Raw genomic sequence first — 26,719 nt, 5'->3', positions numbered from 1 at the left:
AGTCAGCTAAGAAAAAAGAACTATTGAATCTAACGGTCTTTTTTTTTAAAAAAAAAAGACTTTGCCTACGAGGTTTAAAATATATGCTCACTACCACTACACTAAAAGAACAAAAAAAAACAAAGAACACACAAAAAGGCGTAACAGTATAATTTGTTATAACAAAAAGGGAAACCGCGTGTCACATGGTAGTATGATTTTCAATACAAATAACGGTATAGGATCAATCTCACACAATACGGACACTTCGGCATAGTAATGACTCGCCTTATTATAATGGGATGCTCGCTACAGTCGCTCCACAAGGGAGGAGAGAGAGAGAGAGATGAAAAAAAAACAAGAAAAAGGGGGACCTTCCACTTTTTGTTTCCACCACATGCCTTCCAGAACGGCAATTATATGAGATGGCGGGGGCCGGCCCGCAACACCGCTGCTGACGAAAAAAAGGGGAAGAAAAACATTTCACAATGCGCTTCAATACCATCAATGCCGCGTACCTTCCTCCTTATTATTAAACCCCGAAGATATTTCGCCTTCCACAACTCCTTCATCACATGATACATAAAACAGAAGAGAGAAACGCGAAGCAAAACAGATGTCGCTCTCCCCTCGCCCAATTATTATTGTTTCTAACGCTTAAGGATGCTGCGTTACGTTTAGAGGGTGAGGAATTATGAGCAACGTTGGGGTTGCATTTCCCCTGCGGTTGCATACAAATGGAGAACCCTGCACCATTCGGTAACATACGGACCTCCAACACACGCCAACTTATCAATTACCTGATTTAGTAGAATGTTTTGTTTATCCCTTAACAAGAGAAGTCAAAAAAAAAATAGAAAGAGAAGTTGGTCAATAGTGCACGCAGTTAATTAATGTGGTACAACAGTACTTCAAACAACAAAAAAAAGGGTAAACTTTTGTTTCCCTTCATTTAATGTCGTCTCCTTTAGGGTTTAGTGTTCGGTTTGAATGGGTAATTTTTTTTTTCTTGTGTCATGTCACACAATTCTGTAACGTGGTGAGACTAGCAGTAGCGGATCGACAAGGGAGGGGGGGATGTGGGAGAATAAAAAGAGAGGAAGGGGGAAATAATACGTCAACCAAAAGTATTTTAAAAAATGTGTTTGACGTGTTTCGGGTTATTGGAAGCCAGTATCTGCCGTGAAAACAAAAAGAGGATGAAAGCAACGGCCCTTCCCAAAAGAACAACGGTTTCGTTCCCATGTGAACCTAAGGGAAACCCTTACTGTGTTCCACTTGCCGGCGATGGTACCATTTTTTATCATCATCATCATCACTGTCATTGGAGGTTTCAGATCAACTCGCAACGTATTTTTTTCTCAATGCGAATATCCCACCGATTTACGTAACCACAAGCACATCCCCTTCCTCCCTTGCTTCCCTTTGGAGCACCATTGAAATTCCAGAGTTTTTTCCTGCATTTCACCCACATCACAGTCATTGAACACACGACACACGACACATGCTCTTCCTCCTTCCTGTTCCAAACGACTGCACATTAATGTGTTCCCTTGTTTGTTTTTCGTTTCTTCTCATCCGACACCGCACCTCGTTTCTCTACAGTTGAGCACACCATTCCTCTTTAGAACACACTGTCACGACGCCAACGGAAGCTATTGCTCTGAGTATTGATGTGGAGCACTCTCCAGTTTCTTAGAATCTGCCACCTTCCGGGTTGCTTTGTTGAAGTCTTCGTTGATGACGTAATCCCTGCCCGCGCGAAGGGCAAACATCCCGGCCTCGGTACAAACATTGCGTAAGTCGGCACCATTAAAACCTTCAGAGAGTTTGACGATCGAGTCGTAATCAATGTCGCCTTGTTTCGTAATCTTGGATGCGTGAATCTTCAGTACGTCAAGACGACCGGCCTCGTTCGGTAATCCGATTTCGATTTTACGGTCTAACCTCCCGGGACGCATAAGCGCGGGGTCCAACGTGTCGGGGCGGTTGGTCGCCATAATCACTTTCACTTTCCCTAGCTTCTCAAAGCCATCCATCTGATGCAGTAGTTCCATTAGCGTACGCTGGACCTCGCGGTCGGAGGAACTACCCTCGATTCGCTTCCCGCCAATAGCATCCACTTCATCAATAAAAATAATGCATGGCTCATGATCGCGCGCAAAAGCAAACATCTCACGCAGTACTCGTGCCGACTCGCCAATATATTTATCTACAATAGAGGACGCTACAATTTTCAGGAAAGCAGCGTCAACATTGGACGCAATTGCTTTAGCAAGTAGCGTCTTGCCGGTTCCCGGTGGGCCGTAAAGAAGCACGCCCTTAGGAGGTGAAATACCGACACGCACAAACAACTCCGGATTCGTCAGAGGAAGTTCTACAACCTCTCGCATTTGCCGCATCTGCTCCTGCAAGCCACCGATTTCCTGGAACGAAATATTCTTCTCGTTCTCCATAACTTGCATGTTATATACCTGTGGGTCAACCTCACGGGGAAGCACTCTCACAATTGTTAGCGTTGTAATTTCCAGTGCGACACGAGTTCCAATTTTCAGCTTCTCCGGCTTGATACTTTTCTTGTAACCAACGAGATGGCGAGCACCGGAAACGCTCTGTACGATAAACCGCTCTTCATCCACCTTGTGAAGAATTTCACCAACGAAGTGGCCAATGCTCATGAGAGCACTAAGTTGATCCACCACGCGCATCAACTCCCTCTCCGATGCCTCCATTGCCTTTGCAACCTCACGGACGCGTGCCCGTGATTCATTGCGTCGTATAGTTTTGGCAATGACGTCTTGCCGCAACTGTTCCCGCTCAGAAAGTGAGGCGTACTCCTCCTGACGTTCCTGCATGGTCAACCACCTCCTTTGATCACGTACACAACCGCACAAATCGTCTCTTCCCCCTCCCTTTTACAAGCTTTCAACCTTCTCCCACTGACTATAATGCAAGAATGATATCCAGATATAAATATATTTACAAATATACGTAGCAGTTTATCAATATATACTCACTCTTAGCACGACAACAATAACAGTAAACCGCACCAAACAATATATTCTGTTTTGGACAAAAAGATACAGAAGGAAAGAAAAATAAAGATTATAATAGTTGACTTCCCGTTAAGATGGCACACGAACGGAGCAGCAGACACCGATTGTATTAACATGATCATACCGAATGAATTTGGAAGGCGGAGTAAAGCAGGAGCAAAGATGCACCTAAAAGTTCCAGTCCACCATGTAGGAAATAGTATAGATGTGTGAAATGAAAACAAAATGTGTAGTAACTACGGAAGGAACTTAGGAGGTCACGGCAACCGAGAGGCATCAGGGTACAAAACAAAAAAGACCAAGGAAGTACCGATAAGACGCGCAAACAATTTATAAATACAAAGAAAATATATTTTATCATTCCACTGCGTCTTTTCACTCGCCACTGGCACTATACAATGAGCCTCATCTCTTTCCGTAGTGTTACCCCACTTTTCCACATAACAACGGTAACAAGTCACACATGCGGATACACAAATGTATATCGTCTTTCCTTCTTCCAATCCGCTGCATGCATGTATCCCTCACAATCTCCCACTTTCCTTTCGAATATGTGTCATAGGAACACAATGCCTACGCTCGTTTAGTCCTTGATTTATTCATTTTTTTTTTCATACTCGCCCGCATTCCCTTTAAAACAAATGGTAATGTCTTTACTATTTCTGTTATTGTAGACTTCAGTAAACGAAAAAAAAAATAATAAAGACAACACGCAAAAATAACCCAACACCACAACAAGTAAGTAGAAAAAGAAATCCCTTTATCAGTGTGCGTACGGCAGCTCCTATTTTCTTCTTAGTTGAGTGTGGCTCCACCCGCGGAAGTGTACACCCGTTAACTTAACTGTTATTTAAGTGAAAAGAATGCTCTTCTCTCGTCTTCACAAATAAAAAGGAAAAAAGAGCTCACCACAAGAATGCGAAATAGTGAAAAAGGCGGAACAAATGATAAAGGAAACGGGACTGAAATTGACGGAGAGAGAACGAAAAACGCGCCACGCGTCCCACAACCATTTGTAACGTGCCTGCACTTTCCTCCGTTTCCAAAAAAAAGCAACACAAACACGCCTAGTCGTCCATTACGCATTGTTGAACAAAAATCGTATCCTCTTGAATGTTGCTAGCGAAGGTCCGCGCCACATCTTGGGGTGTGCGCAGTGGGCCAGCTCGAGCAGCGTATAGTATTCGCCAGACAAAACGATTTCTTGACTCACCACCAGCTGAAGACTCCACCTTATCATGTGTAGCACAGAGTGCTACACCGTCCACCATGTTCCAGTGAGCGACTCGTCTACCTAATACGGCATCAGAGTTGGAATTACCTGGTACATTACGCGCACCAGCATCACCCACTGGGGAATTAGTTTGGATGTGCTGCCCTTCTTCGTCTTCATCAAGATCGAACCGCCACGTTTGGTTGGGTGAGGAAAAGTTCCCACCACTGCTGGATGAATCCTCCACAATGAGGCCGCGTAGTGAGCAGTCCTCATGTGTAGCAGCGATGATGGCTCGTGCTACCGCGCTACCAGCGACAACAGATTTGATCACCATATCTTTTGATATACACAAGCCAACGGGTTCAAGTGCTCCTCCTCCCGCAACCTCTTTCCGCTTAACAGAAAGCGCGATGTAAGCCAAACGATATTGTTGGACGTGTAGAATTACAGATTCTTCATGCGAACGCCCCGCTTCTGTGAGAGATGCTCGTAGCTCTTCGTTGTTACCGACATGTCGGTAGTTAACACCTGCAATCATGTAAATAAAATAAGAGAAGGATGCTGCGGTGGTTCTCTCTTTTTCTTCCGTTTCGCTTGCCACCGTACCATCGTCTGGCTCCGAGGTGCCAGAACTTTTCCGCTGGTGTGTATGTAAGCGCAAGTTATCGGCAATGCGAACGGCTTGGTTCTGTTTCGCCGTGTACACCTGAAATGTGAAGTACTGATTGTGCTGAATGTACTGCAGCCGCCGAGTACCGCGCTGTACCCTAATTCCCCAACGACCCGGAGGAGCACCTGCAGAGCGATTTATCGCAATGGTGAACACACTGCGTCGAAGTTGCACTGAGGTGAGAGGCACACATTGTGGGCTGCAAGGTAGTAAAGGCGTCAAGCCGGATTCACTTTCCGCCGCATCGCTTACGTCCTCGACTGTGGTCGTTGAATTCACCACCGTCGTCACTTTGTCCCTCTTTCCATCCGCTTCAACACCGGCAGCTACAATAGTTTTCATTGTCGCCCCCGGTAGCTTAGCGGTTTCAACTGTTGCCACACCTTTTTGCGGATGTCCTTGCAAGCGTCGGAGTTGCAAACGCAGGGAACTGCACTTACCATTGGATACACCCTTCAAAGCTTGTCTTCGCTTTCCCATATGTAAGCTAACCTCCTGTTGAGAGGCGACGGGAATCCCATCCAAGGCATGGAGCACATACATCCCATCAGCGGCGGAAGGGTTTATGTAAGAAGGTATTGGTGGGTTAAGCCTTCCGCTCACCCCCACTTGCCGTTGGTGGAGAAGGTCAGACAGGTTCAGCAGAGCGAGCGAACTCTTGTCAATCATCACTCCCCACCCAGATTTCCCGAAACTACCATTTCCTTCGGCTATCGAAAGCGTAAGCTCAGCAACGGCTGGAAGCTCACAGCGCTCAGTACCACCCGCGTTATTACTGTCATTCCCATGTTCGTTGATGTGCGAAAGAGGAAGATCAATAATGGTCCGAAAGCGCAAGCGCACTTCCCGCTGCTTTCCAATTGACACAAACACTGCCGCCACTTGCTTCCGGTCAGCCACCTCCGCATCGTTGATACCCTTCAAAGCCCACCGACAGTTGTGGAGCAACGTACGGGAGTCTCCCACCACCGTGTCGATCTCCTCCCTCGATTCAGTTGTTAACGTTTGCGGGTGTCGCGGTGATGAAACGGAGAAAACTTCGGCAACCTTAGTGAGCTTTACACCGTCTGAATTTTCATCCAGAATAGACGCGGCTTCACAACCATTATCCCACGTTTTATTGCTGCTTTCATATATGGTGTCCACATTCTCACCTGTAGATACAGCAACGAAACGTCGAAGAGCCAACATATGATGTTTATTAATCTCATTTGAGGTTGAAGAAATATCCTCAACACCTCCTTGTAGCAGCACTCGGCATAACTGTTTCTGTGAAATCGCGCTAGTCACATCTCCGCAGACACAACGCAACCTACCGCCCGCCACTACACTAACGTCATCGATGTTTGCTAAGCAAAGGGATGAGGTGAGGTGCACACCCCACTTTTGTTCCCCGTTTCGCCGTCGGAGCAACAACTCTAGCTCAAGCTGAGTGTGCGGCTCATTAGTGACGCCCTTCGTTGTTTGTTGGGTCTCAACTGCAGAGCCGTTCACACCGGAAACAGCACTGATTTCACCGCCTCCAGGAACAGTAGCTGCCTCACGCGAAGACAGGGGTGAAGTATCTGCAACTGATGGCAACGTTTTCCCCATAAACTGTAGCTGCTGAAGAGTTTCCTCACGCCGTTTTCTTCCCAAATGCTTTCCATGCTTGTGCTGATACTCCGCACATGAGTTCAACGCGTCATGACAGCGAGAGTAGCACGCGCTGCAAAATGTCGGCGCAGTTAAATACTGTGTTTCATTGTCAAGTTCGCGGCGCATACGGTGCACCTTGTGTTGTAGCGCGCTATCGCTCTCAGCCTCAATACCTCCTAAAATAAAATATTCCCGAAGCAACTGAGACATAGCCCCCACCCCGTAGCGCAAAACTGCATGTATATAAACACTGTAAAGGCGATCAACAGGACCTAGCGCATCTTCGGGTGTTTGCGGAGCGGCAGCTACAAAGTTACCGTGCAACTTGCGCGTGACGTGGCCGAGTGTCACGTAATCACTGCGATCTGGTGTCGTAAAGAATTCTTCGGCAAGAACACCCGACATCAGACGCGCACCGATGGTCGTTTGGTCCAGCACCACATCCTGGTTAGCTAAAGAAGAACAGGATGGAAGACTAGCTTCGCCGTCAGCACCAACTCCACACCGTTTCGGAGGATCTGATTTCTGCAAAGGGTTGCGACGAAGAGCATTCTGATGCATTAACCTGTCGTTTAACAGCAATCGAGCGGCGTCGAAGTGCACGGACTTCACCGGAGGTTTATCCTCCAGCACTGTGAACGACACCGCAATGGGTCTGATTATAAGGCGACGGAAAAGGAGAGGTGCACAATCACAACGGATGTCCATCAACTGACGACAAGCATCATTCATACCCAGAAGTAGTTGAGGTGCATGCAACTCCCGAAGAATTGCTAGCATGCTCGTATTTGTCATAATCGGATGCTTTGTTTCCTCAGGTGCAAACAGTTCAGGTGGGTAGGTCCCCCTAAGGAAAGGAATACATATATCTTCGACACTACAGAGTGCTGCTTCCTCTTCGTCACGAACGACCATCACATGCTCTGCCTTCACTGTTGGGATCATGCGGCGATGGACATCAGCACGATATTCCGGGCGGAAAACGATATCCCCAGGAATGACTCGCCGTGACGCACCATCAAGTGACAATCGCCGAGACGCCATAACGTTCCAGACAGAGCTTCGCAGAGCATTTAACCAGCGTCTACGCCAAACGTAAGGTATCCTCGCCACTGTCTGTTCCCAGTTCCCCTGTGTTAACTCGTAGTTTTTCAGTGCCTGACGAATTGTTGGATCCGTCGAAGCGCGACGGGCGCGAGCTGCAGTGATAACATTTGGGCGCTTAATGAATTGCCGAAGTTCTAGTGGTGCGTGACGGCGGTGCAGCGCACTCAGTAGAGCGGACCTATAAAATCCATGAAGCAAATCTGTCGCCGCCCGTACTAAAGAGGCCTCACGGTTGGAGCAAAAGAACACAGCACCCACCTCTTTTATGGCGCGTAGGCGGTGCTCAAGCTCTTGCCGACTGCGACAACTCACACGTCGAAGCAGTACTTCCACTTCGTGGAGTGGCTGCCAACGCGCAAGGTCACCAAACAGGCTTGCTATTCGTTCCGCATCCTTCACCTCTTGTATGGAACCAACACGGATCACAAAGCCAGGGTGACGCATTGTGTTCAGCAGAAGCAAGTGCTCTCGCCGCACTTGGTTGGGGGTTACCGCACACAGCACTGCACCACATGACATTTTGGACACAGCTGTGCACGTAAGGAAGGCACGCTGAGGTATCTCAAAAAGTGCTGACATGTGTCCTATGGCGTTTTGAAGTGAGACGTTCTCTGTGTATAGAACAAATACAAACGCAGGGCTCTCACCTGGTGGAAGGTCTTCTGTGAAGCCAAGGATCGGAGACGGCGCTTTGTCAAGGTAAACCATGACATCTTCAAAGGAAATACACGTAGTACCACCATCTGCTACTGCTCTCGGAACGATTAGGATCTCCTTCGACTTCTCTTCCTGATGTACCGAGCGAAGTACCCGCTCAGTTGCGCTCACTTTCGCCTGAAGAGGCACGGGGAGCTGATCAAGGGTTTGTTGCCGTAGATGCATGAGAAACTTCAAAAGACACAACACATCTTCCGGGGGTAATGGCTCCAGCCGAACAACACCACCGGCTGGAACAAACCAAGGTGTTTGAAGACTGTGAGCACACACCTTTTCTTCGCCGTTTGCTGCATTTGTTATTTCTTCCTTCTTCTGACACTTCTCAATAATCCCGCTTGAAGAGGTGTTATACAACACCGGGTCACCCGCAACTTCTACCTGCTCCGCCTCGAACTTCAGGAATTCATCATCGGTCAAGTCGGCATCGTTGATGTCGTCATCTGCCCGCATATCAGCTACGGACGCGGTGGCACCTCCCAACGAAGCAAAATATGTGGAAGAATCCACCTCACGCATGACCGCATCTCCATAATGTAATTCGTGCAGTGCTGCCAGTCTGCGTATTTCTGGAAGCAACCGCTCCGTTATCCCAGCATCAAACTCCGACTCTGCCACCGTCCATTTTTTCCGCCGACGCTCCACTCGTTCAGACGAAATGCTAGCGGAACTTGAGACAGTAGTCTCTCCGATACCTATGTGTGGTTGCTGTTTCTCACTGGCGAGTCGCCGATGTAATTGTAGCGCTTGAGTTACTGGTGTTTGTGGCGACGCAGCAAAAGAACTGGATACTTCTGGTTCATGGCTTTCACTGCAAGCCCTTACTTGCGACGCAGACACTAGAGATAATATATGCTCCACAGACTCAGTCCCTTCTTCTCCAGTAGATTCCCCTTTGGCGGTTGCTGCTGTAGATGGTTTGGAACGCCTTACTTGTTTCCGCTGAGTTTCCTTGCGCGCCAAATTTGGCGCGGGTGTGGCGCTGACGATGCGGCCTCCACTGGTGGCTACACTTTCATCACTTGGAACGGTGCGGGGAACAGAAGCGGTTAATGCACTACAGTTACGCCGCAGAAGGTACAGTGTGAGAGTCCTTCCGACTAAACGACGTGAACTGCAAGTAAACAGCATATACTCCCTCCAACAGTCACTTTTTCACTGCTCATTGTAAATTAAAAGTGCCGGTTCAATGCAGAGAGAGAGAGAGAGAGAAAAAGAGAAAAGTTAACGAATGGAGTTGGCAGCGGCAGCGGTAATGCATAAATTCAAACAAATGCAAGCACCTTACATAAGAGAGAGTAAACAAAAATATTAAATAGTGAGGGGTTGGAGTGAATGAAAGAGAAACCATTAACCTTCGAAACAACAAAGTACTGACGCCCCTCAACTACCTATTGACAAAAGAAAATATGAAAGATGTTGCCCCTAACTCTCCCGTTAAAACAGTGTACGTACTTCAAGGTAATCCATATGTACGGAGAGAGCTGCATTTGTGATATTATCCCCGCCTAGATGCACCGAGAACAGAAAACAGTGCACTAGATCATCTGCAAATAAGAGGAAGAATAATCCCATAGAGCATGTAGAAAGAGGAGGAGTACTGACGGTCAAAAGGGTTCTCACAAAGTTTGTATGGTGTGTGTGTGCGTGGCATACAGCCAAGTAGAAGGTTATTTGGGGAACTACCGGCAATAACCTTTTCCCAATCGCTTCCGGCTAAGTTGCGCTTTAACCCATCATCAACGGCCGAGAAAGGTGTAAAGTCTCCCTTATGCCACCAAAACTTCATGATCTCCGCACCGCCGCCACAGTGGCCCCACATCGAAGAATGTTCAGCCCATTCAATACCGTCTGAACTTCGTTAAGCGCCACCTTTCCATCGCACTACATGCAGTACGTGGATTCCACAGCAGCGTTTGTTTTCCCTACGTCATTCGCAGTATGCACACAAGCACAGATAAATGCTAGGGCGACTTTTTCAATTTTTCTAATCCCTGAGCACTACAAAGGTTAGAAGTGCCGAAATGTAATTCTTCCAAGACAAAGAACCACATAAATGAACTGGTAGCACTCAAAGTAAAAGAATTTAACCGTCAATACCTGCGATACCGTCATCACCTTCCGTTTTCAAAGGCAAGTTTTGGCTCTCCTCAAAGGCACCTGTCTGCGTCCCTTCTTCGGTACCTCCATGCGGTTGCGCCTCACCGTTGCCAACATTTTCGCCTTCATCACCATCCCCCGCTCCGATTGACTCCAAGTAGAGCTGTACTTTCTCTTCAGCCCGCGCTTCCTCTTCCTCAGTGGTTGGTGGATATAGTACATCTTCAAACATGAAAGACGTTACAACGGTGCGGCCTCCAAACAACCGACCAGCAATCTCCCGTTGAGCAATGGCTGCCTCATCCACCGACTCATACTCCACAAAAACACGGCCTAATCCGCCGTGAATTGGGTGCAGTATGTTCTCTGTGTAAGCTTCCCGCGCCTTGAGATACTCCGCTTTCTCGCGCTCATACTTCGCTTCCTCATCTTCATCATCATTAATACTGTCATTGTTAGTATTTAAATTACTTCCGTCTCCTTGATCATGTTTGATTCCGTCATTATCGCCGCGAAACGATTGGACATCCTCACGCCCAACAGAAATATTTGAAGGCATGGGTGGCGCGGTAGGATCAGCAGCGAATTCATAGTCTTTTCTACTACCTTCAGAATCGTCGTTCTGCGAGTACTTGGGTTGTCCCATTTCCGAATTCTTTGTAGCACCCGTTCGTGAAGCCAAAACATTTTTTGGAAGTTTGGGCGGGAGTGGAGGGGGTGTCCTCCGAGGAATGATTAAAGATTTTACGCGCCCGTGTTTTTCTACCTCTTCGGAGACTTCTTCCACAAGTCGTTCGTACGTCTCATCCAACACCAGTTCCTCTTCATCAAACAGATTCATTAACACAAGGATACGGGTGGGGAAAATCGGTACTGTGCTACCGTACAGTGACCTAAGATGTGGAAACGTCTTCGAAAAGTGCAGAATCACGTCTGGCAGGTGGACCGTAAGCTCCAGTAGCTCTTTCATGTGGTCTACGGGTTCCTCCTTCTTTTCCACATCTTCAGCAAGCAGCGGTACGATGGCACCATCGTTTTGGCTTGTTTTAGCCAAAAGCGACGTCCCCGCTACAGGGTCGTCGGGGTCAAGTGAAACATCAATGTCGGCATGAGTACAAACAACTTTAAGCCAATCATAAAGCGGCATTAGCACAACCACTCGGTTACCCAACACCTCTCCTTGCAAATCACGGACACATTCAACGGCATCTTCTTCCTTCTCGAATTCACCATAGGCCATACCCTCCTTCACATCAAACGCAAGCAGTTGTCCAAACTGCTCAAACACGAGCCGCAATTTTTCCAGAGGGAGCGTTGGTGGGAAACCAAGCATCACAACCTTTCGGTGATCTACTCCTGGAAGCTCCTGGTAGTCTCGTGGACGACGGATGGTGATAGGGTACGGTTTTCCATCAGCAGCAACAAAGGTAAAGCGATCCGGGTCCCGCACGGATTCTTCAACCAATTCTGTCACAAGATCAGCAAGACTGACTTCCAAAAATCCAAAGGGTTTTGACTTTGCGCTATTTACTGCTAGATCAATTACACGGTCAACATCAATCACAGCGTTGGCGGGTATCTCACGACGCTCAATATTTTCCGCCTCCGCGTCGTTCCCAAGCTTTGCACGCGCTTCTTCGGTTAACCGGTCCATTTCACGCTGCACTCGAATGCGGCGAACTATCGGTATGATGGTCCTGAAGTAGTCCAGAAGTTCCTGTTGCGTCGTGCCACGTGGGAAGCACGAAATGTGGGCCCGCCTTGCCTCACGTGCCCGGCGCTCCGCCTCTGGGGAAAGTTTTGGTGCTTGCAAGACTGCGAGCGCCCCAGTTGCCGTTGTCAACACACCGCACGTACCACCATTCGCTCCTCCACCGCTTGCCGCGGAAACGTCGGCGCCGCCGGATTCAACGTTACTACCGGTTGCTGGGGTGGTCAGCAGCCCAACTAAGCTCTTCGGGATGACGGGGACAAAATCCGCGACAGATGGAAGTACTTTCGCTGGTGCCGGTTGATCAATAAGTGTTTCCTGAGGGACTTCCCCGTCTGTTTGCAACGGATACGCCGACTGCACAGCACCGGCAACTGTGCCAACGCTGATCATTGGTGTTGTTTCAACCGGAGGAATCGCCACTGCCGCTGGTAACGGATCACTCAATAAACCGGCATGCTGCTGCTGCTGCTGCTGCAGCAACTGGAATAATATTTGAGTTTGTAAGGAGTTGCCAGGAACAGCAGATGGATCGGGAGTGGGAGACTGCAGAAGCTCATTTACGTCTACCGTTTTGAAACGCGAGAGCTCCCCTCCCTCCTTTCGCCTGGAAGACGGTTTGGACCGTGAGCGTGAACGTGAGCGGCGGTGACCCTTCTTCCCACTGTCCCCGCTCACCTCGCGACGCCGGCGCTGCCGACTGACACTCTCGCTGCGGTGCCGTCGGTGTTTTCGCTCTTCACTTGAATTCCGGCGACCTCCACGGGGAGATCGCGAGCGTTTCGTCCTTGCATAGCGACTGTAACGAGATGAAGACGCCTCACCACCGCCCCGGGAACCGCCATGAGGGTCAACAACATCGTCCCTGCGACCGTATCGGTCTCCGCGACTATCACGCCCCATGCGAACTGCTATGTGAAATTCACGAGAACTAATCAAAAACAAAAAGTAAAAGGAAGAGTCTCTCGCTTAAGGGGTTACTCACTGATTTAATGAGTACTTTAACGGGATGAAAACAAATGAAAACTAGAGATGGGGCCAAAATTAATTAAAATAATTCAGCAAGCAACTTCGTAGCCAATCGATGAAACGTCCACGCGTCCGAAAAATATGTATACAACAGTAAAAGTGTTGATTACCTCATCCGCACCAACACCAAGAATATTGTACTTGTAACTTCCACTGCAGTTATGCATTCGCCGTTTGTTTCTCAGCATCCTTCGTTTGTAGAGACGCCGATTGCCTCGGAGTCACAGCGCAGAAACGCGGGCAGCATCGACCTTTTACGGTCACCGCTACTGTGGAGCAGACCCTTCCCCACTTTTTTTTCAAGCAGGTAATGTATTCGTTAAAAGTTGACCTACACATGAACTGCATGTGAGGCTTTCATTCCTCCCGGAAGAAAATGCCTCACATATACATCATAACATAAAATTGATCGCAAAACGAGGGAGACAACGTCATCCAGCTTTTGTGGAAGGAGGGATGACCACATAACGAAAAAGCTGAAGTGTCGTCCTGCGACGTCCATCACCTAATCACAACACTTCTCCTTATCACATTTTTCTATGCCACCAAACATCAGTTGCTACGCTAAGTGCAAATGGCGGGCATAACGGTGAAGTTGTTGTAAAGCGGTGGCAATAGGGACTGCCATGGAACGCTGCTGTCGTACATGATCAGCACAATAGTGTAAGATTGATTTCTCGTCGCTCAACTGGGCTTTAGCACGGACATCCTCCTCCTGTATCTCACGCTCTGGCTCTTGCGTCGGTGCAACCGATACGACAGCGGCGCCCGCATGCATCGGTGAGGCACTTACTTCCTCTGTAGGAAATGATCCACGCTGCTGGCTGCGGAGAACGACGGTAAGGTAAGATTCGGCAAATACGCTTCCTTGACGATGAGTATACGATGCATAACGTCCAGGCACAAACGCAAGAGTTGGTTTGCCCTCCATGGGCAACTTCCCACCAGAAAGTGCCACAAGCCATAGGAGATAGCCAATGACTAAAGCACTGGAACGGTGCATACCGGCAGAACAATGCAACAGGCATGACTTTGCCAACAAGGGACTCCTCTGATCTTCCATTCTTGTTCTTTCTTTAGGCACCAGTGCTGGGCCGACATCAACGGGAAAGAGTGGAGTCCCGTGGATGTACCTAAAAACGCCTTCCTGGAAGTGCACGGAGAGGTCGTATGTATCCTTATCCTCTGCTGGGACGACAAGCTTTGTCACACAACCGTTGCTGAATGGTAACGTTGCCGAGAAAACAAGGTATGGACCAAACACTGTGTAAGTTTTCCACTGCAGTGGAGTGACGCACCGGGAGATGTCTCCTTGGAGTTTCTCCCATTCTTCTTCAGACGGACAAGGCAGATCAAAATCTTCATTAGCAGTTGTGATGTCAGTGCCACCATCACTAGCTTTACTCAGTTTGGGACGCTGTGTTAGTAAACGACGCCAACTTTGCATCGTGTGAACCGTTCTGTCGCGGTTCCCGGAGGCTGCTTGACCAACTGCAGTGGCACAAGCATGCAGGGTTGCAGGGTAATTTGCCCCTTTTTCTGCATAGCACTGAACCACTCGTGTAATACCAAGCATTTCCAGCAACAGCGGCTGGTAGACAGGATCCTTACCAGCAATAAAGAGCTGCTCGTGTGGCGGTGCCCATTTTTCACCCTCCTCGTGCTCGACTGCTTTAATACAAAACCCATCCACAAATAATGGCTGAGCCCCGTGCCGCTCAACTTCGCAATCTCCGCTTATGACGTACTTTCGGAGAATCTCTTTGAAAGGATCTTTGTAGCGATGAACAATTTCACAAGCCTTTCGCTCTAGAGGTGAAAGCGATAGCGGGAACTCATTTTGGACGCGCTGAGATTGCACTTGAGACAACGAAACGATCAGAAAGCTTTGAAAGAAGATTTGCAGAAAGTCACGCATGCTGTACCCCAAGGGTTTGTCGCCACTGTCCACTGAGTCCGATACAACCCTTCCAATGCAGTTCCCAGCATTTCTCCCCCAGCCTTCAACAGGGGAATATGAGTTTGGGTCCGGTTCGTGGTCGTGCTCAACTTCCGCGACTGAGGAATCAGGGTCTCCCTCGCCTTTTATTTCTTGCATTGCATGCTCATCATCTTCACAGTAACAATCGTCCTCTTCATAAAAATCGGGGGCTTCATATTCACAAAAGAACGCACATGGAATAGACAATCGCACTCCGCAGCCCCGCTTTGTTTTACGCGCCCTCCTTTGCCTCCTTGCAGACGGTCGGCATCTTGAAACCACCGGTTTTGATGTCTCCTCCGGTAGGGGATATGCAGCTGCAAAGCGAGCCGCTTCAGTTGCAGCTGCCCGCTCCACATACAGAGGGTTTGGTGCTTTCTCCAGCATGATCTCTAGAAGTTCGGGATTCCATGTCATGACGGCGAAAAAAAATGCCACATCTTCACTGTCTATCATACGCATCTTCCACACCTTACCATCCGCTATGCACCTTTGGTTGGTTGGATGGTGTCGGTGTCGGTGCTCCTTCTCCGAATAATTTCTTCTGATGAACTGGAAACAGAAGAAAAATTAACGCGTGTTGAGCGTCCTTTTACGGCCTCTGCCGGGGACTCGGCTGCAGCGCTTCGTTCGCAACACCAACGATGGGTGGTGTAGGCGCACCGGATGCCTTGGGTTTCTACCACCACGCTTTAAGGCGTGAACAACAGCAACAATAATAGTAATAGCAGTAATAACAATAATATTGGCAATACTATATAGATGTATGGTAATGATCCTTTATGTATCCTTTTTCTTTTACTTATATTGAGATGTGATTACCTGTTTCCGCAGCACGTGGAAGAGGAGGGGGCACAGTTCTTGTTCCACGCTGTTTTGTTGAAAACGCATTTTTTAAAAGAAGGAGAAATGAGAAAGGTTGTGGCTTGCTTCCACAAATAACAACAACAATATCCTGTGAAAACGCAGAAAAAAAAACAATTCAGCACAACCTCCAAAACTTAGAGAGGGTGGACATTAAGGCTGGTTCAAACAAGCACAGCAATTAACACCAAAGGTGATATGGAAGAAAACCTCGTGAAGAAGAGTGCAAGGCACGAGAGTTGATAAATAGCTCAACAAACAAACGACGCGCGAAGTACACTGCAAGTTCACGTGGTGAAACACAAACAATGATTTACACTACTTTGGTGATTGTCACAAGTGTTACTTGAGTCGGCATGTAATGAGAAGAGGTGAAAACAACATCTCGACTTTTGCACTTCCCTTTCGCGTACGAAGTTTCATTGCCTTCGTTGTTGTTCTTTGTGATGTGCAGCCGCGAATGCTGTGCTCCTTGCGTTGTGAATCAGCCATTGGCAAAGCGTTACATCGTCGTACATCACCAGTCCCACAAGAGCGATATACACGTAAACGGTCCAGTGGCCATTGCCACCGTACAGCAACCGGTGAATGTAATATGTTTGCCAAACCCAATTCAATCCGCAGAAAAACAAATATGCCACGACTGAAACATGTGAAAGTATGCGCGCAATGCCTGGTTTAACACCTAGAAAACGCGAAGCAAGCAATACATTCACGCAGTACGCAAACGTGGAAAATGCTGCATAAACGACAACGCAGCGACAGACGTTTTCTTGTGTGTAATCGTTCATTGTGCTAAAGAAGTTAAACAACAGGACACATAAGTGATGGGTCCACGTCGACCAACTCATGCGTTTTACAATAAGCATAGATACAAAATCCGGTATGGTGTATATGCAGCCCAGATTGCGGAGTGTGTTGGTGTCCCACTCATCAAACAAAATAATGCGACTTAGATGCAGTGTTGCGAACGGCACAAGCGAGGCAAGAATACCGGCCTTGATAAGGTTAGCAATGATGTAAAACTGTTTATCACGGGATATGCGTCGGAATGACTCCGTGTAGTGCCCAAGAAAGTAGTAGGCAACAAAATAGCTAGCAAATATCATATACGTTCCCGTGGCAAAAAGACAAAAATGATCACGCGTATCAATAACGTGATGCCGCAGGAATTGCACAGCGATAAGGTTCAAGGCGGCGACACAACAGGAAACTGTAACGGCGGGTACGTTGTCCAAGGTTGCTTCCCATGGCAGGTTTCCCTCACCGACGTACGCACGAACAAACGAGGTTGGACTAAATGTCGGTAACGAAGGGAAAAGTGAGTCGTTAGCTTTTATTTCCTTTGGTGTTCCCTGCGAAAATCTTCCACTCTGATACCGTCGTCGACGATCTTCAAGCGAGTGACGAACGGCTCCCTGAGATGCATTGGTTTCGTTTTCCATTGGGTGGGAACCGTAATTACCACGGACGGAGCCAGCGCTCACTCTGAAACCCTTGTCAAACTTCATTCCAAGAAGTGATAATGAAGTTGATTCGCGATCGGGTTGTTGACGAAACAAGAATTCAGCACTTCTGTCAACCGCGGTTGCCTCACCAGTATTAGAATCTAATCCATTACCGTATGTGCACGTTAAGCCTACCTCAGTATTTCGTCCTCTCTCCTGATCTTTTTCCTTTGCTGAACTATCTGCATGATTCGTAACAAACGATAACTCAAAAACATGATCACAACACGAACACTTAAACTGACTTGTGACATTTGTGTTGCCGAGAGGGATTATATGAACTGTCTTCGTGCCACAATCACTCACACGGAGAAGTGGAAGGTTAGCCTGAACGTTGCTTTCAGCAATTTTCCTTTTTCCAAGGGATTGTGTTTGCGATACGGCCGCCATTACACCTCTACTTGATCCAGGCACATTCCGACGAGCTTCTGCAGCGTATTCGTCGCCACATGATCGCAACTCTGGCGAATTGCACATCGAATGGTTGAAGTTTCTACGTCTTGTATTATTTCCCGAGCAATCATCGCTCAGCCCACCTGCTAAACGCGTAGCTACGGTTGCTGAACACTCCTCATTCACATTGTGATGAAAGTTTGATGGTGATGAAGATGATTTTCCACCTTGCTTATTCCTTTGATCGAATCCCAGTTCCCCTCCTTGCGGTTGCTGGTGCAAATGACCTTCATATCCCCCCATACCGTTAACAAAGTAATCCACGCCAACTCCTTGAGAGAATATAGGTACCTGTCGACAATAAAAATCAATCCCACTCATGTTGGAGTCACTGCAACTACTTGGGGTGTCGCTGCAAGAAGATGACGGCGGCTTCGTGCTGTTTGCCAGCAACGACGATCGCGACATATCTAGGCACATTACTTCAACATTACTATTAACTACCGTGTCATTCTCATCGCCGCGACTATTGCCGCCGGCCCCCTCACTTACGCCATGGTGCAGCGGATCACTCCCTTTGATCATCGATTAACTACGCGGAGTAGGTAAATCCCTATGTTTCGTAGAGGTCGTTGCAAATGATTTTGCGCCTGATGGCGTCCCTTACTCCCTGTCCCTCTGCTTTGCATACCCGCAAAGAGGGGGTAAGGGGAAGTTAAAAGAGAAAAATAAAGAAAGATGCGGAGGTGACACGCGAGAGGTGTTAAAAAGGTACAGCAGCACCGACGGGAAGTACTGTAGCGCAAAACATTTACAAAAAAAAAGTATAATATCGTGTCCTATCACCATTTAGAGTGATATCACCTGCCCACCTCTCAAAAGGTACATATCACAGGCCTTTTAGTACAAAACAGGCAAACGACAGAAGAATCAAGTTGGGATGACGAATATTATATATATATAATTAGTATGTGAGTGTGCGTGAAAAGCGACGCATGACAACACCTCTTTCTCCCCACACACTCTTTGTGCTCTCGCACAACTTCGCTCGCCCCTTTCGGTATGCCATCTCCAACACAACGCTTTATCGCACCTTTTCGATACACTACAAACATCTGTGAAACATTAGGTAGGAACAGCGGGAAAGGCCCGGCAACCGCCCGCTTCAAAGTAATCAAGCAAGAGGACCTTCCAACAGGGATACACTGCTTATCGGAGAATTGAAAGAAGATACTGCCACCGCGCCCCTCCAGCGGCGGCCAGAAATTCCCAACAGAAAGTAGATTATGTTAAGAATAGAAAACCTGCTGTCAGCGTAAATGCAATGCGACCCGACCTTTCGGTGCGCAACGTTTCCGGCAGCCAAATCGTCCACAATAGTTAACATTCCCTCACAGTGGCCCTCTGGAGGCGTCCACGGGGCAGCAGCACTATTCGTATCCTTGAAAGGAACAAAGGAGGGTGGAAATATGGAGACAAGCCCGCCATTACCACTGGTTGCTGTTCGGTTTGCCAACTCCATGCGTGTCGCACCAATAGCCGCTGCCACTAGTTGGCGATAAAAACAATACGTAGATATGATTGCTGCAATTAGACTATAGTGAAGCAACCATACACCAAGACGGTTGGTTGTTGTTGGAATGATGTACCGAAACATAAACACCCAAAAATATGATTTTCCAGTTACATCTATGGTCATGGGATCACGACACGGTAGGGCATGGACGAGAAGGTTCCACGCAGATGAGGAAATATATTCCCCGAGCGAATCACTACGAGGACACTTGAGCATGACCCTTGCCTGCCTCCACCCAGAAATGAATATTAACCACTGCAGGACCATAAAACAAAAAACTGCTATAAAGAACCAAGCGTGGTTACTCGCTGCAACGGGGCAATCCATTACCGCACTGTAGCCATCGTATCGCTCCATAACAACGTCCTTTTCATAACAGTAGAAGGCACGAAGGGGGAGTACCAAATGTCGTTCCATGAAGATAATTCTTGGATGGAGCCAATTATATGCACGGTGCTTAATGATATTCCAAACAGGAGAAGTGACCAACGAACCAAACTCGGGTTTGTACACGGACCGCATGGAAAGCAACTTACATAGTACCACGGATACCAGCAAGAATAGAGTGAGAAAACACATTACAGGCTGCATAAAATTAACCGCACGACTCCCCCCATCGTGTAAATCCTTATCTGTGGTATTCAGGCTTGTATTTAGCTTTACTACCGAGTTTCTTGTGGAAAGAAACGGCAAAAAGGGTTCAAACCCCATAAGCGCCCACGCTCGCAGCTGCAATAACATAAAGGTCGTCAAGGCAAAGAGTGACGCCGCATCACGATCGCGGAAACGCCACGTGCCGCGGATGGTGTCGGAAAATGAGCGACCAATTCCTGACTGTTGGAGGATGGTTAGTTCCGGTTTGCCGCCTTGTACGGGGTAACCAAATACCGCCATCCATAACGTGTTTCGGAAGAAAAACATGCCAAACGGTGCATAACTAAAAAGCGGGGGTAACAGCATCAAGGAGTAGTGCGCCAAAAGCACATGCACCGCGCCAAGAACAGACATGGCAGCGAAGAACGGTTCGTGGTAGAGCATCGAAAATGTTCCGCGGCACCGCATATTATGTGCGGTGACGTAACCCCCGTTAACCCGCGACTGATTACCCAATAATCCGTCGCCCGCTGCCATTCCGGTGGCTCCCCTTTGTGCTAAAGGATAATTTTCCAGTACATATTGTACCTCCGGGTGATTCCGATGCTTTGCGTAATTCAGTGCGGTATACCCGTCCGTGTCGACCACGTCTACATCGGCTCCAGCACAAAGTAAATATTCAACAACGTCAGCATAACCTTCACGTGCCGCCCACACAAGAGCAGTGCGTCCATCTTTACCGACGACGTTTATATCCATCTTGCACACCTCAACAAGGTACTGACATATGGCAACAGAATTGTTGTATGCTGCCCAATGGAGCAGTGCGTGGCCCATTTCATCTCTCTCATGTATATCAATGGGACGATGTTCTGCCAACAAGAGCAAAAGAGGAAGACTTGCGTTCTGCACAGCAACACAATACGCACTATACCCTTGGTGGTTCTTTTTTGTTGGATCAGCACCGTGGTCGAGGAGAAATCGCACAATGTGGTAGTTAATTGCTGATGCTGCCATATGCAGGGCACTGAACCCTGCGCTATTCGTTGCGTTGATATCAGCGCCCGCATCAACAAGAAAACGAACGACATGTATATGCCCCTTATACGCCGCTGTCATGAGAAGTGTATCGCCACCACCAACTACGGATTCGTGGCCCTTAATATTCTGTCCTTGAGCCCAGAACATGATAACGTACCCCAAACTACCGGAAGCGCAAGCCTCCTCTAGGTTTGAAGGTGATATTCGCATATGAACGGATGTTTTGTGCATCTTACCCTGATGCCCAAGCCACTCCACAGGAAAAGCACACGGAGTGTATGGTTGATAGTGTAACTGACGCTTAAAATAGAATGCGTCACTCCCTGGAAGGTAAATATCAAACCCATCGTCCGTGCCAACGGATTTCATGTCCACAATCGGTGACAACATTTCTTTGCTGGTCCTAACCTCACTTTTGTCCCTTTTCCCCCCCTCTAGAGGATAACACGCGAACGGTGCGTTTCGTATATTTAATCCAATTCGGTGTCCGCACTGCTGTATGAGAACACTGCTGGTATCTTTCTTTGTACAAGAGAATAAAACAAAGAGAAGGAGTAGTTGTGGTTGCGGGAAAGTGACACTCTCTCAATAACTTTAGATGCTTACATTTCACCCACCCACCCCTCCTCCTCTCCTTTGCTTCGAGGTGTTTTGACAAGGTTTCTTAATCGTCTATGCCCACACCCGACAAACAGGGTGCGACCAACTCCAGTGCGGTGAATCATAACAGGAGACAATACAAAACTGAACCAAAACCCAACGGATCACACAAACAAACAAACACACATACACACAACATCACACCACAAAGCATGCTAGGGAAAATGTGTTTACGTTAATGATCTCATTCACCTTTTAACAGAATATAAAATGAAACAAATGAAAAGGGAGCCCCACCTCAAGCGTTCAAGTAACGTTTTATTTTACCCTTGGCACTGCCTCAACCAAAGGGTATGCACAGACACATATGCATATCCTCCGGTTTCCTTTCGCTTCCCAACCATTACAAGTGATCTCAACATGGTATGATGAGGAACATCATTTAAAGAAAGTAAAAAAAATGCTTTTGTCCGTCATTTCCCCCCTCCTTGCTAGCGCGTTGGAAATACTACAGAAACTCAAAGCAGATAAGTACACAAATGTGTGCGTGCGAAAGGCAAGGTAAAAGAGGGAAAGAACACGTGTACTACAAAAACAAAACAAAGAGAAAGGGGAAATGTGAAGAAAGCACGTTTAGCAATTTTCGAGAGGGAAAACTAAAGTGGGCAAAAAAGGAAGGAAAAAAAAAAAAGAAATATCCACCAGCTTCGCTTTCCCCCACCCCCACCCCCCACACAAAACCCATGGCCGTTACAGATGCTTTCCGCACACATACACATACACAGGCATCAGTGATGCAAAGAACTGAAAAGAAAAACAAAACAACTGAATGTACAGAAACGATAACACTTATTTCTCTTTCTCCCACATGTACACGCACCTGTGCCCACAGAAATGAAGTTCATTTACTTCTCTCTTCCATTCCTATGAGTACTGGTAGCCTTTGGCCCAATTCAAAACGCCTCCAGCATCATTCACTTTTGAAGCGTAACGGTCAGGATTGCTATTCACACGGCGGGCGAGGTCCTCAAGAGCACGATGTGTGTACTCATTTCCACTGATACGATACAAATCTAATCTTTCCCTCGAATCCATAGTGGAAACCCTTCCAGTACGTCCCTCCATACAGAGAGGTGTTACATACGTAACCTCGCGCAACGCCTCACTGGGAAATGTTTCCTGAGGTTCATTTTCGTTATTCACCAATGAACTGGAAGAGGAGAACCACTGAATGAGCCGTAAAATGCGAGGTGGGTGAAAGAGAAGAGCGGCGACGAAACTTGCGAACGTTGCCTCGCGGTTCTGCATGATTGCACATGCAAGGACGGCGAGCTGCAGTAGCCGCAATGTCCACCGTGTAAGCTCCGTAAGATAAGTGGCGCAGTAATGCCTCGAAAGCAAACCGCAAGTAAGACCAAAGACGAGGAGCATGGCGCTCCCATAAAAAATCATCTCTGCCTCATTGTCGTAATGAACAAAGGCATAGTAAAGGGCAACTACAGCACTCAAGAATGTCTCAGCGAGAAGAGCGGTGCCCCCCAGTGTTGCCATTGCAACAAGACCAACCTTTCCAATAGTCATTCCCTGCAACCTTTTCAGCACGTAAAGTATTGTGACTACAAAAAGCAGTGTCACGCTACCAAGACCGGCGATGAATATCTGAAGTGCTGGTATTTCCTCCACCCACGGCTTAATGAATACCAACAACACAAACAGTAGCATTATTTTGAGCCAAAACGTATCGAACACCGTAGACTCTTCCAACTCCACGATCAAATTGTCATTCTTAACGGCAGAGAGACGAAGGCACACGGGTTTAACCGCGGGGATCTCAGCGTGGAAGAGGAATTTACGGCGTCCCATACCATCAAGCACAACCTTCTCAGAAACAGTCATCATAGGCCGCCGCCCCAGCCATGCAGACAACCACTGAGGTATCCACAAGTTACTACCGCGGTATGGACCAATTTCTTCAAAAGCATAAACCTCACCATCCATGGGGCCTCCTGAAACTCCCGACCCCCACCCATTGGTGCCATAACCGGGAGAACACGTGAAGCGCTGCGGAAGTACTTCGAGTCGAGTTAATCCCGCGCTTTTATCACTATGCTCTGCAAATGTGTCAACGTATTTACTGCAGGTTGCGTCTGAGCACTCCTTGGGCTCTTTCCCTCCCCGTAACCGAATTTCCACAGCAACTGGTGCGAAGGAGGTGACTCGAATGCTGTGAAGTCCTGCCATAGTGAGCACTTCACTAGCACTCAAGTGAATATCCGCATTTGGGTTGCCTGTCGAATCACTAACTCGAAACCGAAGGAAAATGTGTCGCTTGAAGAAGAACCGCTCAACGGAAGCAGGATCAGTCCATGAATATGCTCGGAAGCCATTCACCCACGAGCGAAAATATCTAAACATGAATGTGCCACGGACTTCATGTGTGAACTCGCCATCAGCAGTATCCAGTTTGATAACAGGTGGTGGGTTACGAAGTGGGCTGAAGCGATGTACATTGGATGAACCTAAAAGTACAACAACACTTTTCCCCGGCGTTAGTGCACACGTTACATTAACATTATCTCCTGCGGCTTCCTTAGCGATTGCTGTTTCTAACAAATGAGCCGATGCCTGAGGAAGTGTCTGCACCAAAAATGGTTCCAGTTCATGGCAAAAGGCGGTCGTATCGGCAGTTGTGGTACCGCATGTAATCAGGTATACTGCTAATAATTGCACAAATAGATTAAAGCGCATAACATACCATGCACCGCAAGCCATTACCATTACCTCCACAGCTGAAAAAAAAAAGCTGACACTTGTATATTGAGAAGGATAATATTAAAGCGTTTCGTATTATATACTGTGGCTTCCAGTTCCTCTCCCTATTGGCTTTACTTATTGCTACTTTGGGAGAGTATTTCCTTATATAATGGAGGCAAACGCTAAATTACACAAGAAAAGAAAAATAAGAGACATTTATTTTCAGGAGAGTAGTGACGAACATCACAAAAAGAAAAAGAGTGATATGTACGAAGAGTTTCATTATAGACGTGAAGATCCGAAATAGGTGTATACAGGGAAAACTTAAAAATCAAAACAAAAGTGATAAGAAAAAAAACAAAGAGACGGCAACACATCCTAACGAATGGCGTTTCAATCTGTAAATAATGGTCCAATTCTCCCTATAGGACCACTTGAAGCGGTGTCTAAACAGTGTTATCCACTTAAACACTCAAACGAAAACAATCACAAATATGTGCCTCCTTTTCATTACTGCAAGATCCTTCACAGATAAAGTTCCTTGTGGTACAGAGGAATTTGAGTTTGTGTTTGTTTATTTATTTGTTTGCTGTATTGTATTGTAAAGAATAATAAAAGAAAAACATATAAGAAGGATGTAAAGAAATATAGTGATGTCATCACTATTCCATCTAACGGAAAAAAAAAAACAACACCATATTCTTCACGTGATTCACAACCTCCTGGTGCCTCAAGCTTCCACACAAATACACAAATACACACACACAAACAAACAAACCGCAGCCATATAAAAATGTCAAAATCACCTTAAAATATTTCTAATAGTGGCAATAGTCATAACAGACACAACATTAACATCGAGATTTAACAAAACTAAATATAGTGACAACACTATTATCCCCATCCACAAATACACACAAAATCATACACCGCAGCAAGTGAAGCAATGCGTCTTTTTTAAAAAAAAATAATATGACATGATGTGTTACCTTCTTCTCAGTTCTCTTTGGCATTGAGAATGCCAAACTTTTTCAACCAAAATAGGAAAAAAAAAAGATTGCCAATCTATTTCTGGGTCCACAAACGGTCATACTCCTCTCCCTCTCTAACAACAACAAAAAAAAAAGACAATAAAATTGCGTATGTGTATCTTGTTCACCTTTTTCCTTTTTTGAGATGTAACATCAGTACGTAAAGCATTTAAATCTGATTCGTCGCGTTTCGGAATTATTGCTAAAAAAAACAAACAAAAAGGAGTGATTACTCCTTCATCCACCCAACCCAAACCCCCTCACTTTATTTTTTTCTCCTTTCGTATTTATTTTTGCTTCCTCTCTTCTCCTCTTTTTTTTTTTTTATTTCCTCTCCTTCTCGCACCACTGCAACTAGTCGGATATGCGCCATCTATACAAAAGTAAACATGCAGCTTAAATAAATAAGATGAAAAACCATATTAAAAAAAATAAAATGTGGAAAAACAGAAAAAGAAACAGAGAAAGGGAAAGGGAAAGGGAAAGGGAAAGAGAACGAAGGATTTTTTTTTAAAAAAAATTAAAAGTAACAAAAAAAAAGACAGATAAGAGAGGAAGAAGACGAAGAAACAAAGTTGAAAAGCCTGTCGTGCCTCACGTACACACGAAAACAAAAATAAAAACAGAAAAAAAAATGCCAAAAGCCCATGAACAAATATATCGAAAAAGAAGAAGAAAAAAAAAGTGTCACACAAACATACGGGTACGCATGACTCTAACTATATACAAAGGGAGCAAAAAGGGAGATAAAATACAACATATTAATATGGGCAACGCGGCTCACTCGCAAGTTACCTTCACAGCGTATTCACACACACAAAAAAAAAGTAACCGCAAATAATAACAAAAAGTAAAAAAAATGAAAAGTAAAAATTCAACAATAAGAAAATGAAACTCTAAACCATAACAGCCATAAAATCTCCTTTATTTTGCCGCGCATGTCCCTCATTTTCTCCTGTCTTTTTTGAGCACACGTCCGTCCCCATAATTCAAACCCCAACATTTTTGCATTGGTAGTTTTTTTATTATTTTGTAAGAAGTAATAAGTTCACAACAAATAAAAATGGTCCAAAAGTAAATTCAATAAAAAAAAAAAGAGCTTCTTTGCCACCTCCACTCAAACTTACAGAATTTCTAATATCATCTACACAATACAC

The 26,719-nt window shown here is 46.6% G+C and overlaps 8 protein-coding genes across 8 annotated transcripts; 1 reads left to right on the top strand and 7 right to left on the bottom strand.

Annotated features, from left to right (window-relative positions):
- Window positions 1-258: 258 nt before the first annotated feature.
- Window positions 259-558, top strand: TbgDal_X4390 (hypothetical protein, unlikely; the record flags this gene model as incomplete). The annotated part of the gene is made up of 1 exon (XM_011779316.1): window positions 259-558. One exon carries the CDS (start codon window positions 259-261, stop codon window positions 556-558), a length of 300 nt encoding a protein of 99 aa, XP_011777618.1.
- A 1,076-nt stretch (window positions 559-1,634) lies between these two features.
- Window positions 1,635-2,834, bottom strand: TbgDal_X4380 (Tbgamb.27571 protease regulatory ATPase subunit,putative; the record flags this gene model as incomplete). Its single annotated transcript, XM_011779315.1, has 1 exon — window positions 1,635-2,834. One exon carries the CDS (start codon window positions 2,832-2,834, stop codon window positions 1,635-1,637), a length of 1,200 nt encoding a protein of 399 aa, XP_011777617.1.
- Window positions 2,835-4,102: 1,268 nt separating this feature from the next.
- Window positions 4,103-9,511, bottom strand: TbgDal_X4370 (hypothetical protein, conserved; the record flags this gene model as incomplete). Its single annotated transcript, XM_011779314.1, has 1 exon — window positions 4,103-9,511. One exon carries the CDS (start codon window positions 9,509-9,511, stop codon window positions 4,103-4,105), a length of 5,409 nt encoding a protein of 1,802 aa, XP_011777616.1.
- Window positions 9,512-10,466: 955 nt separating this feature from the next.
- On the bottom strand, window positions 10,467-13,094 carry TbgDal_X4360 (RBSR4; the record flags this gene model as incomplete). The annotated part of the gene is made up of 1 exon (XM_011779313.1): window positions 10,467-13,094. One exon carries the CDS (start codon window positions 13,092-13,094, stop codon window positions 10,467-10,469), a length of 2,628 nt encoding a protein of 875 aa, XP_011777615.1.
- Window positions 13,095-13,779: 685 nt separating this feature from the next.
- TbgDal_X4350 (hypothetical protein, conserved) lies at window positions 13,780-15,663 on the bottom strand (the record flags this gene model as incomplete). Its single annotated transcript, XM_011779312.1, has 1 exon — window positions 13,780-15,663. The coding sequence occupies one exon, from the start codon at window positions 15,661-15,663 to the stop codon at window positions 13,780-13,782; it is 1,884 nt and encodes a 627-aa protein (XP_011777614.1).
- An 821-nt stretch (window positions 15,664-16,484) lies between these two features.
- Window positions 16,485-18,551, bottom strand: TbgDal_X4340 (hypothetical protein, conserved; the record flags this gene model as incomplete). Its single annotated transcript, XM_011779311.1, has 1 exon — window positions 16,485-18,551. The coding sequence occupies one exon, from the start codon at window positions 18,549-18,551 to the stop codon at window positions 16,485-16,487; it is 2,067 nt and encodes a 688-aa protein (XP_011777613.1).
- A 589-nt stretch (window positions 18,552-19,140) lies between these two features.
- TbgDal_X4330 (hypothetical protein, conserved) lies at window positions 19,141-21,567 on the bottom strand (the record flags this gene model as incomplete). Its single annotated transcript, XM_011779310.1, has 1 exon — window positions 19,141-21,567. One exon carries the CDS (start codon window positions 21,565-21,567, stop codon window positions 19,141-19,143), a length of 2,427 nt encoding a protein of 808 aa, XP_011777612.1.
- Window positions 21,568-22,701: 1,134 nt separating this feature from the next.
- TbgDal_X4320 (hypothetical protein, conserved) lies at window positions 22,702-24,555 on the bottom strand (the record flags this gene model as incomplete). Its single annotated transcript, XM_011779309.1, has 1 exon — window positions 22,702-24,555. The coding sequence occupies one exon, from the start codon at window positions 24,553-24,555 to the stop codon at window positions 22,702-22,704; it is 1,854 nt and encodes a 617-aa protein (XP_011777611.1).
- Window positions 24,556-26,719: the final 2,164 nt, after the last annotated feature.

Source organism: Trypanosoma brucei, chromosome 10 (assembly GCF_000210295.1).
Source record: "Trypanosoma brucei gambiense DAL972 chromosome 10, complete sequence".
In the NCBI taxonomy this organism is placed as follows: domain Eukaryota; phylum Euglenozoa; class Kinetoplastea; order Trypanosomatida; family Trypanosomatidae; genus Trypanosoma; species Trypanosoma brucei.
This window is presented reverse-complemented; position numbering and strand designations above follow the sequence as displayed.